Raw genomic sequence first — 14,011 nt, 5'->3', positions numbered from 1 at the left:
AAAAATTTCTTCTAGAATTTAATTGTTGAAATCATTGACAGAATCTAGACTTAGCTCTTATAAGGATGCTAAAATTTGTTACCTGTCCATTTTTAGGAGAAAAATTCATAGTAGAAATTTTAATAAATTTCTATGTTGTAGCTGTTAACAGTTTGCATTCAGCCCATTTTCATACATAGCTGTTGTACTATGCTGTATAGTGATCTAGATATGCCCAGTAGCAATTCAATAATCTAAGACCAGCTGATTTTGTTATTTTATATACTGGGATTCTTTATTTTGCTTTTAAGTAACCTCTGAACCAAAAAAAAAAAAAAAAAAAAATCCCAGAAAGAATATCTCTCTTTTACTTATACTGGTCCCACTTAATAGTAGTGGCCCATGTATTGTATTTAGGATAGTTAGAAAACCAAGAAAAAGGTAACTTCTAATCTAGTTTTTTAAATTTCAAAGATAATCTGATGCTTTTGAGGTTAATATGTATTTTTTAGTATATACTTTTAAAAAAATTAAACATGAAGTAGAGTCAGTGGCCTCTGTGAGGCCAAAAGGTATCAGAACTGAATCAGATTAAGAAATGTCACTGTCAAATAACATTTTAAACTATTATAATGTGCTAGTTAAATTGTGGATAATATGTACATTAAAGAGTATTCTTGGAATGTACTTCCTTATAGATTATGTACTTAATAGTAAAATTTCAAAATAGCCTTTGTTTAAGAACTGTAAGTAGTTGGTAGTTTTCTACTTTTTCAATACTGGAATAAGAGTCTTGATTCCATCTGCTTTGTATTATGGCCAAGAGTGTCATATAAGTACTCTTATCTGGTATGGTTGGGAATGAAAGGTGGTTCATTAATAAAGAATCGAAGTGTGAAATTATAAAAGTTTATACATAAATACCTTAAATATTTTAACTTACATTCATATGTATTCATTTTTCAGGTTTTCTTTTTAATAAAAAGATCTCCCACCCCTATCTTAGGATGCATCTCTGATTAAATTCCTTGTTGACTGTCAATAAAATAATGACCATAAATAACTTTTCATAATTTTTAGTTTCATTTATAAAGGCAGAGTAATAAATTTTTAAAATATGACAAAACAGTATGATAGAATCCATCTCTATTTCTCTTATGTTTAAAATTCTCACCCCAATTTAATAACAGTTTTTTTGGTAACTTTTAATCTTTCTAGAACATTCAACTTAGTTTTCATAGAACTTATAATTCTTTTTTCTATGTGTATTTTGTCTATTTTCTTTGTATTTAATTAACTTACATAATTAAAATAACAACTGTTGACATCAGCAGGTTTGAGAAAAAATAAACCTTTGCTAAGATTAAAACTGATTTGAAGGGATCTGAAGATGGAACTGTGGTAGAGCACTTGTGCAGCATGTGCAAGGTCCTGGATTGAGTCCCCTACACTAGAACTAAACAAAACTCCATAGACAGAAGCAGGTATTTATAGAGAAATTAGGAAATAACCTATTAAACATGAGTTTTTAATTTGTCTGGGGCATTAGTTTGTTTTCATAGGTAATGGAAAGCATCACTAATCCTCTCATTTGGTAGGTTTTCATCCCCCCCACCCGCCCCACCGCCCCAAATCTTCCTAGATGGCAACATCCATTTGAGATAATTTCTGTCAGAACAGAAGGGCAGTCTTTACAGGATATATTGCCTTAGAATTTTTATAAAATTTTCACTGAAGATTTTAATAACTTCCATAGTTTTCAAAGAAATAGTTTTCCATATTGTATGAAAGCAGCGATAGTTGTATTAGCTGTATGATTTAGGATTTTGAATTATATGATAATCACTTTTCTATCATTTGATTTTTTTAAACAAAGTTGTTTAAATATGTGTTGTTCCATGTTATACTTTATTTTACAGTGGTACAGAAAAAAAGAAAGAAAAACCACAAGGACAGAGAGAAAAAAAAGAGGAATCTCATTCTAATGATCAAAGTCCACAAATTCGAGCATCACCTTCTCCCCAGCCCTCTTCACAGCCTCTCCAAATACACAGACAAACTCCAGAAAACAAGAATTCTACTCCCACCAAAAGGTTTTAACTGTCCCCAAGTATAGAGCTAGGGAATGGTTGTAAAGATACCTAAATTCTGTGACTTGGGAAAAACTTAGCTATCCATGGATTTCAGGAGAAAAGCCTGGTGGCTTCTTTTCTTTATTCTTTGATATCTGTATTTTAGAACATTGGAGAATAAAGATTTAAGGTCAAAATTTCTTAGTTACAACTGGAAAAGAAACTCAGTTTTTAATGAACAATCTGGTGAAAGAAGGCATGAATAATCTACTGTAAATGCAAAATAATATTTTTATAACATATAGAATACTTTTAAATTTAATATAGTTAAGTATAAGTTGATAGCCATGGATAGAATGGCCATATATAATGATCCGCACCACATTTTGGCATCATTACAACCTTTAAATTGCAAGGGCCCTTCTCAATAAATGGCTCTTTATTGTGGCTGCATCTCAGGTTTAGTTTTGGGTCTTGGGAGGATAAGTTCTTGCTTGAGTAGGGAAATAAATACATTTCACTTGGTCTTTTCTATGCTAAAGGCTTGCTTGAGGGCTTCTCTGTGTCCATAATAATATTTTAAAGTTATGAGAGGGGGAGAAGGGAAAAACATTCTAACAATGTGTGTGAGCTAAATTGGGTATCTAAACCTGCATGCTGGGAGTTTACTGCTACATTTACCTTGTAATCAAATACTGAGACCAACTTAATTAAATTGGCCTGTTTTAGAAGTGCAGATTCAAGCTTTATCATTAGGTATATATTTTACCATTGTACTTCTGCTCAGAAATCTTAAAAACTATTAAACCATTCCCAGAACTGGCTAGGATTTTAATAAGTAACAACCATTCCTACACGATTTACAGTAATTTTTATTTGACCAGTTTAATATTTTGTCTCAAATCTGTAATGGAAATTTGGGAAACCAAAGTATCCTTCACTTGATTGATGCACGTTTACCATTTACAAAATGCTTTGTCTATGTGCCTCACAGATTCACAGATTCTTGTGCTATCTAAACAGTTTGTAATTTTTCTGCCTGGTCTGTGGAGTTTTCCTTGGATATAACTTATTAATGTTATATAACTTTGGATTGTGTGTGGTTAAAGGTGGCTTCATATAATCAATCTCTTTAAGGTTCTGATTTGACTTTTATCTTTGTCCCGGTCTTTTTTTCAGCTTCTTGAGGTCTCCTGGAAATATGCTTGCCCTTCTAAATTGCTCTTTGGAAATACTACTGCAAGAAGTACTGAAGTCCGGATGAGTTTTAGGATAGTTAGCAATGCAGCCAAAAAGTCATTTATAAATAAAAAATATTCAGTTAATACAGAAAATCAGCATTGATAAACCACTTTTTGATAGAATCTTGTTTATTTCTGATCATAGGTAAAATTATCTTTAAAGATATAAACAGAAATTTCACTTTTAGTCTCACAATTTATTCAGAAACTGTCATTAGTACCATAGGTAATTTAATTACTTGAGGACATAATTTCATAAAAATGAAAGTTACAGCCTTCTTCAAGGGCTGTGAAAAAGCACAGAATTTTTGTTACTATATTATTACTCAGATTTTAGCAGTTTTTTTCTGTTAACAGCATAAAGTGTAGATTTCTGTCAGTCAATTACTTCTAGTGAATATTCTTAATAATACTGAAATTTATAAAACAGACTTGATAATTGCCTTGTTTAACTCCTTTACTCATCCAGGCAAAGCCTTTCAACTAATCCTTCTCTTTTCTGGATTGCTTTAATGAAATGCTTTTGTGTTCTCTTTAAACTGTCAGTTATATTTCATTGCTACTCAGAATTTTTGTCTAAGAAATTAATGTTTCTTCTAGCATAAAACGACCACCAACAACTGAAAAGCCACATAATTCATGGGAAAATTCAGATGATAGTCGTAATAAATTATTGAGAACAGCTTCAACATCAAAACTAATATCAAAAGTTATTAAAAATACAGACAAGTAAGTTATTCTGTTTTCTTCATTATATCTGAAAATTAATAATTCTGTGACTCATTTGCATGTATAATTATATTTGTCTTGTTTGAATTTTTAAAAAATGTGTATTACAATTTATCAGTGTTTTCTTCAGTGTATTTTCTTAAGTCTTCTCAGAAAAGCTGTGTCTTCTTGAATATTTTTCTTAAGTTCTTTTTATTCTGTCACTATTTAGTAATCTTGTGGGATAGTCATTGTTTTACAAAACAACATATATTCATAGCTGAGATCAGTGAGTAGTTGAGACCAGTGAGGCATATTGATGCCTAAATTTTGATTCTTGGTCTTTATCTGGGCTGTGGGCTAGGCTTCAGAATTATATAATTTCTTCAGGTGATTCTAATGATCAGCTGTATCAACTTAAAAAAATAAATGTGTTTTTTGAATTCCTTCTTTAGGCATAAAGATGTCATCATCAACCAAGGTAAATTAAAAATCCTTTAAATTTGTTTTTGTTTTTGTTTTTCTACATGAGCTTAAGTTTTGCTAAATGATAAGAATGTTGACTTACTTTCATTTGGTGTATTTTATTCATAGTAATCAAAGAGACATGTTACATTATTATAGTCATTTGAGAAAATGCTCAATTTTTATTGTAAGATATGTCATTTTTGTCTCAACCAGCAAAAATGTCAACCCGTGAAAAAAACAGCCAAGGTAAGAATAAGCTACACAGTTGGTCGCCTTCTATGTTAATTTCTTCTTGGATCTCTTATTTGGCTTTTCATGTGACTTCCCTATTAAAAAGGAACTATCATGATAATTTGACCCAGTGAATCAAACTGTTTTCAAAAATCCATCTTATTTCTGTGAGACAACAAAGTATAAAATATCTTTCCTCCCTTTAAAAAAAAATTTATACTTAGAAAAGCCATTTAAAAGATTGATAAATTTTAACTCAATTTCCTGTCTTGCCAACTTCATTGCAAATAATCGCTCATTTCTTGAGGCTAAGACTGAATATATAATGAATCTAGCAAACCATTTCCTCTTAAAATTTTCTTTTATATTAATTGTAATTTCTGGCTACTTACTGTTGTTGGCTTCTTCTGACCAAACAAGGAAAGCAGACTTTCTGTAAGTGTATATTTAATTTAATTGCAAAGTAGGTAAGTCTTATATATCAGTGTTACATCATCCTTAGATTGCCTGCAAATTTAATTGAAGCATGCTATTCTAAATGAAAGCATGTCTTTTTTGTGCATGCTTTTTGCAGCTCATTTCTGTGTGTCATAGTTACCTTTATTTTTTCGGGTTTAGTGTGGAGAGATTTTTGTTAGAGACTTTACTTGATTTCTGTGGGTTTTGACTTTGGTTCTATTAAGAAAAGAAGCATTTGTTATCTTCTTTGGATAATATACCTGAAATCATAAATGAGGTTGAATTTTGATGACTTTAGTCTCTTTCGTTAGGTCTTAACTTTCTCCCTCCATAATTATAGAATAGATTAGGTAATGGTTGAGATCCTTTAAGGAAAAATGAAGTTTTATTTACAAAGACAATTCTTATTATGTTATATATCAAAACTTTTTTTTTTTTTTTAAATAGAGGATGTGGTATATAGTTGAAATGACAGTAAATGGACAGTTACTGTCCATTTATTGTTTGGTCCTGGCTCATCTGTATAATAGTTTTATGATCTAGGCCAAATGACAATATCTATTAAGTGGTTTTCTAATCTTAGAATAATAACTATAAAGCTTAATTTATGTAACTGCTAAAGGGTGAAATATATATGAAAGTACTTTAAGAATAGAAAGCATTATAACTGTAAATATTATTAAATATAGGTATTATAAAACTGTAGATATTATTAAATGGTTTACTAAAATGTCATATTTTATAAAGTTCTTACAGAGTAAATGAGGAAGGGGTACCTGCCTTTTACCCATGTTTTAGAATGTTCTTTAGAAGAAAAAAGAACTTAAGATTAGTATATAAGAGTGATGTGTTCATGAAACAGTTTTCAAAATCAGGTAAACAAGGTAATATATTTGAAAGGTAGAGATTTTGCCATAGAAGCATCACTTAGCAGTGTTTTAGCCAGTACCTGGGGAGAAGGGTGAAATGAAATGTTGGAAAGGATATAGAAAAATAAGTTAAATTCTGTTACAAGAATTTTACCTCAAAAAGATTGTCTCAAATGTTGGAAATTGGTAATGTCCAAATGTTGCCTGCATTGAGACTTATTTTTGGAATTTGAGTGTAGCTTTGCTACTGTAATTACTGTATATTTGGAGAATAGACTCTAATTGTTCAATTCCATTTCTTCCATCTGTTATATAATTCAGACCTGACTGGGACTGGACAGATCCCATAGAAAGAAATGGATGGATTTTAGATGGTTTAGGTAGGGAATGAGAGTGAGGAACAGAGAAATGTATGAAGACTAGCTTGAACAAGTAGGTAAGTGACATCTGCTGAAATAGGAAACATTTGAGGAGAGGTAGTATGTCCAAAAGAATAGGAATTTGGTTTTGAACAATTGTATACTTATTTTTGAACTTAACCTACATGTGGAGATGTATAGCAGGCAACATAATATAGATATTTAAATGTGGATTTTGAAATCCAGTGATAGGTTTCATAGCTCTAGTGCCCCTGAATGGGTTATTTCACCTCCCTATGTCTTTGTTTTCTCATGTATACTTGAGATAATAGTAAACTTTCAAAGGGTTATTATAAAAATTAAGGGTAGTAATATAGTGTTTTAACACAATGCCTGGTACATAGTCCCAAATAAATTTTATTTAGATTCTAGCATTTAAAACCTTGCATTTAAATGGTAGCGTAAGATGACAATCTCTGAGTACATGCTCTTCACTTGCTTTAAGTTGTAGATATATTTTAAAAGATTGGCCTTCATTTTGCATGGCATATTCTCAATACATATATTCTTAATATCTTAGCTATTAATACCATTATGTGTCAATTTTGGATAATTTTTTATTAAAAATATGATTTATTAATTTCTTTAGCTCTTTTTTGACAATGACAGCTGTGACTTGTTCCAAGCCATCTGCTTTGATTTGGAAAGAAGCCTATTTACATTTGGTACATTTAGGTGAGTGGTAGCAGAGAAAACTACCTAAAAGGTCATGCCCTCCAGGCATAGCAGTGTAGGAGAAAAGTTATGTGGCTGCGTGTACTGATCAGCATTAAGGCATGTGGCCGGAAGTCATGGTTGAAAACTATAGGAAGTGGGATGGGATGTATAGGGCAATCTGTGAGGTTAGGTGTAGGAAGTAGGACAGGTTATGCCACTAATGAGGCTCTTACCTGAATTTTTATCTATATTCTAAGGCCTGAACCCTTTTTCGTTAATCTCCCTAGTTTGTTTGTTTTTTTTTTTTTTTTTAATATTTTTTATTTTTACAGACACATTTTGATTCATTGTACACAGTTGGGGTACAACTTTTCATTTCTATGGTTGTACGCAATGTATATTCACCCCATTCATGTAATCATACATATATATAGGGTAATACTGTTTCATTCTACTGTTTTTCCATTCCCACCCCCTCCCACCCTTTTTTTCCTCTATACCATCCAAAGTTCCTTCATTCTTCTCTTCCCCCTGCCACCTCCCAGCATTATATATTGTCATGCACTTATCAGAGAAAACATTCGACCTTTGGTTTTTTGGGCTTGGCCTGTTTCACTTAGCATGATATTTTCTAATTTCATCCATTTACCAGCAAATGCCATAATTTTACTCTTCTTTATGGCTAAGTAATATTCCATTGTGTATATATACCACAGTTTATTTATCCATTCGTCAGTTGAAGGGCATCTAGGTTGGTTCCACAATCTAGCTATTGTGAATTGAGCTGCTATGAACATTGTTGTGGCTGCATCACTGTAGTATGCTAATTTTAAGTCCTTTGGGTATAAACCTAGGAGTGGGATAGCTGGGTCAAATGGTGGGTCCATTCTAAGCTTTCTGAGGAATCTCCATACTGCTGTACCAATTTGCAACTCCACCAGCAATGTCTGAGTGTGCCTTTGTCCCCACATCCACACCAACGCTTACTATTGCTTGTATTCTTGATAACAGCCATTCTAATTGGAGTTAGATGAAATCTTAGGGTGGTTTTAATTTGCATATCTCTAATTACTAGGGATGATGAGCACTTTTTCATATATTTGTTGATCACCTGTGTATCTTCTTCTGTGAAGTGTCTGCCCATTTCCTTAGCCCATTTATTGATTGGGTTCTTTGTATTTTGGGTGTAAAGTGTTTTAAGTTCTTTATAAACTTTGGAGATGAGTGCTCTGTCTGAAGTGTGTGTGGAAAAGATTTTCTCCCACTCTGTAGGCTCTCTTTTCACATTATTGATTGTTTCCTGTGCTGAGAAAAAACTTTTTAGTTTGAATCTATCCCATTTATTGATTTTTGCTTTTATTTCTTGCACTATGTTTGGTCCTAAGCCAACATGATAGAGATTCGGGGGCCTACTTTTTCTTCTATTTGGTGAAGGGTCTCAGGTCTAATTCCTAGATCCTTGTTCCATTTTGAGTTGAGTTTTGTAAGGGGTGAGAGATAGAGGTTTAATTTCATTTTATTGCATATGGATTTCCAGTTTTCCCAGCACCATTTGTTGAAGAGGCTATCTTTTCTCCATTGTAAGTTTTTGGCATTCTTGTCTAGTATGAGGTTACTGTACTTATGTGGGTATGTCTCCGTGTCTTCTGTCCTGTATCATTGATCTACCTGTCTGTTTTGGTGCCAGTATCATCCCATTTTTGTTACTATAGCTCTATAGTAGAGTTTAAGGTCTGGTATAGTGATACCTCTGCATCACTCTTCCTGCCCAGGATTGCTTTGGCTATTCTGGGTCTTTTGTTCTTCCAGATGAATTTCATGATTGCTTTTTCTGTTTCTGTGAGACATGTCACAGGGATTTTAATTGGAATTGCGTGAAATCTGGATAGCACCTTTGAAAGGATGACCATTTTGATAATATTAATTCTGCCTATCCAAGAACATGGGAGATCTTTCCATCTTCTAAGGTCTTTCTCAATTTCTTTCTTCATTGTAGAGATCTTTCACCTCTTTGGTTACATTGATTCCCAAGTATTTTATTTTATTTTTTATTTTTTTGAGGCTGTAGGGAATGGAGTTGTTTTCCTCATTTCCCTTTCAGATGTTTCATCACTTATGTATAAAAAGGTTTTAGATTTATGTGTGTTGATTTTATAACCTGTTATTTTGCTGAATTCATTTATGAGGTCTAGAAGTTTTCTGGAGGAGGTTTTTGGATCCTCTAAAAAGAGAATCATGTCATCAGCAAATAGGACAGCTTAAGTTCCTCTTTTCTTATTCATATCCCTTTAATTTCTTTAGTCTGTCTAATTGCTCTGGCTAGTATTTCCAAGACGATGCTGAATAGAAGTGGTGAAAGAGGGCATCCCTGCCTTGTTCCCATTTTTAAAGGGAATGCTTTCAGTTTTTCTCCATTAAGAATAATATTGGCTGTGGGCTTAGCATAAATAAATAGCCTTTACAATGTTCAGGTATGTTCCTACTACCCCTATTTTTTCTAGTGTTTTGAGCATGAAGGGGTGTTGTATTTTGTCGAATGCTTTTTCTGTGTCAATTGAAATTACCATATGATTCTTATCCTTAAGCCTATTGACATGATGGATTACGTTTATTGATTTACAGATGTTGAACCAACCTTGCATTCCTGGGATGAACCCCACTTGATCGTGGTGCACAATTTTCTTAATATGCTTTTGGATACAGTTTGTCAGTATTTTGTTAAGGATCTTTGCATCTATATTCATCAAGGATATTGGTCTAAAATTTTCTTTACTTGATTTGTCTTTGCCTGGTTTGGGTATGAGGGTGATATTAGCTTCATAGAATGAGTTTGGTAGGGTTCCTTCCTTTTGTATTTCCTGGAACACTTTGAGAAATATTGGAATGAGTTCTTCTTTGAAGGTCTTGTAGAACTCAGCTGAGAATCCATCTGGTCCTGGACTTTTCTTGGATGGTAGGCTTTTGATGGCTTCTTCTGTTTCATTGCTTGATATTGATCTGTTTAAATTGTGTATTTCCTCCTGGTTCAGTTTGGGAGGAGCATATGTCTGTAGAAATTTGTCAATGTCTTCAGTTTTTTCTATTTTGTTGGAATGTAGATTTTCAAAGTAGCTTCTCATTATATTCTGTATGTCAGTGGTGTCTGTCATATTTCCTTTTTCATCATGAATTCTAGTAATTTTGAGTTTTCTCTCTCCTTCTCTTTGTTAGTGTGGCTAAGGGTTGTCTATTTTATTTACTTTTTCAAAGAACCAACTTTTTGTTTTGTCAATTTTTTGAATTGTTTCTTTTGTTTCAATTTCATTGATTTCAACTCTGATTTTAATGATGTCCTGTCTTCTACTACTTTTGGTATTGTTCTGTTCTTCTTTTTCTAGGGCTTTGAGCTGTAATGTTAGGTCATTTAGTTGTTGACTTTTTATTCTTTTCTTGAATGCACTCCATCCAGTGAATTTTCCTCTTAGTATTGCTTTCATAGTGTCCCAGAGATTTTGATATGTTGTATTGTTGTTCTCATTGACCTCTGAGAATTTTTTTATCTCCTCCCTGATGTTTTCTGTTATCCATGTTTCATTCAGTAGCATATTATTTAGTCTCCAGGTGTTGGAGTAATTTCTGTTTTTTATTTTGTCATTGATTTCTAATTTCATTCCATTATGATCTGATAGAACACAAGGCAGTATCTATTTTTTTACATTTCCTAAGGGCTGCTTTGTGGCGTAACATATGGTCTGTTTTCGAGAAAAGGTTCCATGTGCTGCTGAGAAGAAAGTGAATCCGCTCGTTGATGGATGAAATATTCTGTATATGTCTGTTAAGTCTAGGTTATTGATTGTGTTATTGAGTTCTATGGTTTCTTTGTTTAGTTTTTGTTTGGAAGATCTATCCAGTGGTGACAGTGGTGTGTTAAATTCACCTGGAATTATTGTGTTATGGTCTATTTGATTTCTGGAATTGAGAAGGATTTGTTTGATGTACATGGATGCACCTTGATTTGGGGCATAAATATTTACAATCGTTATGTCTTCCTGATTTATGGTTCCCTTAAGCAATATGAAATGTCCTTCTTTATCCCTTCTAACTTTGGCTTGAAGTCCACTTTATCTAAAATAAGGATGGAAACCCCCGCTTTTTTACTGAATCCGTCTGCGTGGTAGGTTTTTTCCCATCCTTTCACCTTTAGTCTGTGGATGTCTTTATAACGTGCCTTGGTGGGGATCTGTTGTGATTGTGTGCATTTGGTGTTATGTAAGCCTCTTGTATTTGATTTTCCATTTCATTCTTCAGGTTTGGGAAATTTTCTGATATTATTTCATTGTACAGGTTGTTCATTCCTTTGGTTTGTTCCTTTGTGCCTTCTTCAACCCTGATAATTTTTAAATTTGGTCTTTTCATGATGTCCCATAGTTCTTGGAGATTCTGTTCATGATTTCTTCTTGAGCAACTTTATTTTCAAGATTAAATATTTTGTCTTCATTGTCTGAGGTTCTGTCTTTCAAGTGGTCTAGTCTGTTGGTGATGCATTCCATTGAGTTTTTTTATTTGGTTTATTGTTTCCTTCATTTCAAGGATTTCCGTTTGGGTTTTTTTGTTTTTTTGTTTTTGAGAATCTCTGTCTTTTTGTTGAAATGATCTTTTGCTTCCTGCAGTTGCTCTTTCAACTGCTTATTGGTGTGGTCATTCATTGCCTGCATTTGCTCTCTTATCTCATCCTTTGCTTCACGAATCATTTTAATCATATATAATCTGAAGTCCTTTTCTGACATTTCTTCTATCATACTGTCACTGGATTCTATTAATATAGAATCTAGATTTGTTTGGATCATTTTCTTCCCTTGTTTCTTCATGTTGTTCATGTATCTTCCCCTATAGGACAGATCTGGGGTATTGTAGTTTCCCCCTTATAGGCTTACAGTGACCCTGTAGGTTTCCAAAGCTGTTTCTTTAAGGGGGAGATCAATATCAGCAGTGCCCAGTTGAGATACCATGCAACCTGAAACCAGATAGCCCCTATGAGGACGTTAAAAATATTGTCGTAATAAACAGAATGAGTTCAATTATTATCTTCAGTATAACATAGACTTGCAATAAGGTCTACAGTTTCTAATGGAAGACAAAGAGGATGTGGAGGGGTGTAGGATGTAGCTGTTAATGGGATAAGAAAAGAATATATGGAAGTTCTGTATCACAGAAAGAGTGCGAGTATAATCAAAAGAAGTCAGTTGTTAGCATGGAAAAAGGGAGAAAGAGACTCCGAGGGAATAGGTAAACAAAAGGAAAAGAGAGCAAGAAAAGTAAAGAAATAAAAACTTAAAAACTGTTCAATAAGGAGAAGAAAGAAAATATACACTATAACAGTCATATGGTATTCAAACCTCCCAGTCTTCAGTAGCCTGATGTATGAGAGGTACCTGAAAATGAACTTCCAGTCTCCAGCAGGCATCTCAGGATGAGATTTGCCCCACCTAATGATGGGAGATACAGCTTCCAGGATTATCCAAGATGGCCGCTTTGGCTTCCAAATGTGTTGGCAAATGGGGAGCTGCAACTCGGGGGTGTGGGAGTGGTCAGCTAGAGGTCGTGGAGGCGGGGTGTGGTTGGTTGTGTAGGGGTCCTGGAGGTGGGGTGTTTTCAGTCTGGTTGCAGGATCCTGGAGGCGGGTGCAATCAGTTGGTCTAGGGTTCCTGGTGGCTGGGAGCAGTTAGTTGATTAGGGCCCCAGAGGCAGGGAGTGATTGGTCAGGCTAAAGGATCCTGGAGATGGGGATCAGTCAGTCTGGCCAGGGGTCCTAAAAGTCCCGGCTGTTGTCTCAAGATGGCAGCAGCCACGTGTAACCAAACCTGCAGGTATTGTGACGGTGAACTTCCAGGCAACAACATGCAGCTGGCGCTCCTCTGGTGGTCTGTGGTCAGTGTACTCACTGCTGTCAGACAATCAGGAGGTGAACCTCGGGCGGTGGTTGGTGGGTAGGTGAAAGGCAGGCGATGGACAGGCAAGCGGCAGGCAAATGGCAGATGGTAGGTGCCAGACAGTGAGCAATCTGCATTCAAAAAGTAGCCAATATGCTGGCAGACTTCAGGTGATTGCAGTAGACAAATGGGGTAAATAGCAGGGGATCTATAAGCTGCAAAATCTGCCTCACCAAGAAACAGATATCGTCTGCTTGAAACCCAAGTTATGGAACCACAAGGAATGCAGCCTCCCTCTAGTCTACCATCTTGGATCTCCTAGTTTTAGGTTCTTTTTTGCTTGTAGCTAAGATAAAGTTCTCGGAGCACAAGATCTTAAAATTTGAATGTTTCCCAATGGGACTATTTGTGGTTAGATGTAGCAGTTAGTTTCTAGAATAATATTATTCAATTGATAAGTTACTGATACAAAAATGTTGGGTCTTTTTTGTTTTTTGTTTTTTGTGATTCTGGGTGTCATAACTATGGCCTTGTGTATGTTTGGCAAGCACTCTACCAAGTTACAACCGCAGACTTTAAAAAAAAAAAATTTGTGTGTGCTAACTTTGGGTACTGTAGGCACCTATTGGGAGAAATAGGTAAGTCTAAGAAATTTTATAATAAACAAAATGAGCTGATAACTCATCCTTATGATAGTTATCAAATATATTCTTTAAGTTTTTATTATTTTTTATGTGCCAGGATCAAAACCAGGGCTGTGCACTCTACCACTGAACTGTATCCCCAGCTCACATTTTTTTCAACAGAAAAACAGTGTCTGCCGGGCACCGTGGCGCAGGCTCTTAAATCCTGTGACTCGACTAAGGTAGGAGGATTGCAAATCCTCAGTCTCAGGGACGTAGCGAGACCCTGTCTCAAAATTTTTTAAAAAATTTAAAAAGGGCCTATGCTATGACTCCATGATTAGGTGCCTCTGGGTTCAATACCTGGTGCCGAAAA

At 34.4% G+C, this 14,011-nt stretch overlaps 1 protein-coding gene across 4 annotated transcripts in view; it reads left to right on the top strand.

Moving 5' to 3' along the window:
- Positions 1 to 14,011, top strand: part of EML4 (EMAP like 4) — a 161,357-nt gene that overhangs the window by 82,043 nt on the left and 65,303 nt on the right. For 3 of the 4 annotated variants that reach the window (XM_079109760.1, XM_079109759.1, XM_079109762.1), the window contains exons 4-7: positions 1,899 to 2,072; positions 3,893 to 4,021; positions 4,456 to 4,481; positions 4,682 to 4,714. In XM_079109760.1, the coding sequence (XP_078965886.1) occupies positions 1,899 to 2,072; positions 3,893 to 4,021; positions 4,456 to 4,481; positions 4,682 to 4,714 (362 nt within the window). The remainder of the gene's footprint in view (positions 1 to 1,898; positions 2,073 to 3,892; positions 4,022 to 4,455; positions 4,482 to 4,681; positions 4,715 to 14,011) is intronic. The other variant, XM_079109761.1, reaches the window with a different exon arrangement.

The sequence above is a fragment of the Sciurus vulgaris genome (genome assembly GCF_902686455.1).
Source record: "Sciurus vulgaris genome assembly, chromosome: 14".
NCBI classification, from domain to species: Eukaryota; Metazoa; Chordata; class Mammalia; order Rodentia; family Sciuridae; genus Sciurus; species Sciurus vulgaris.
The sequence above is the reverse complement of the archived record's forward strand: the minus strand, read 5'-3'. Positions and strand labels throughout refer to the sequence as shown.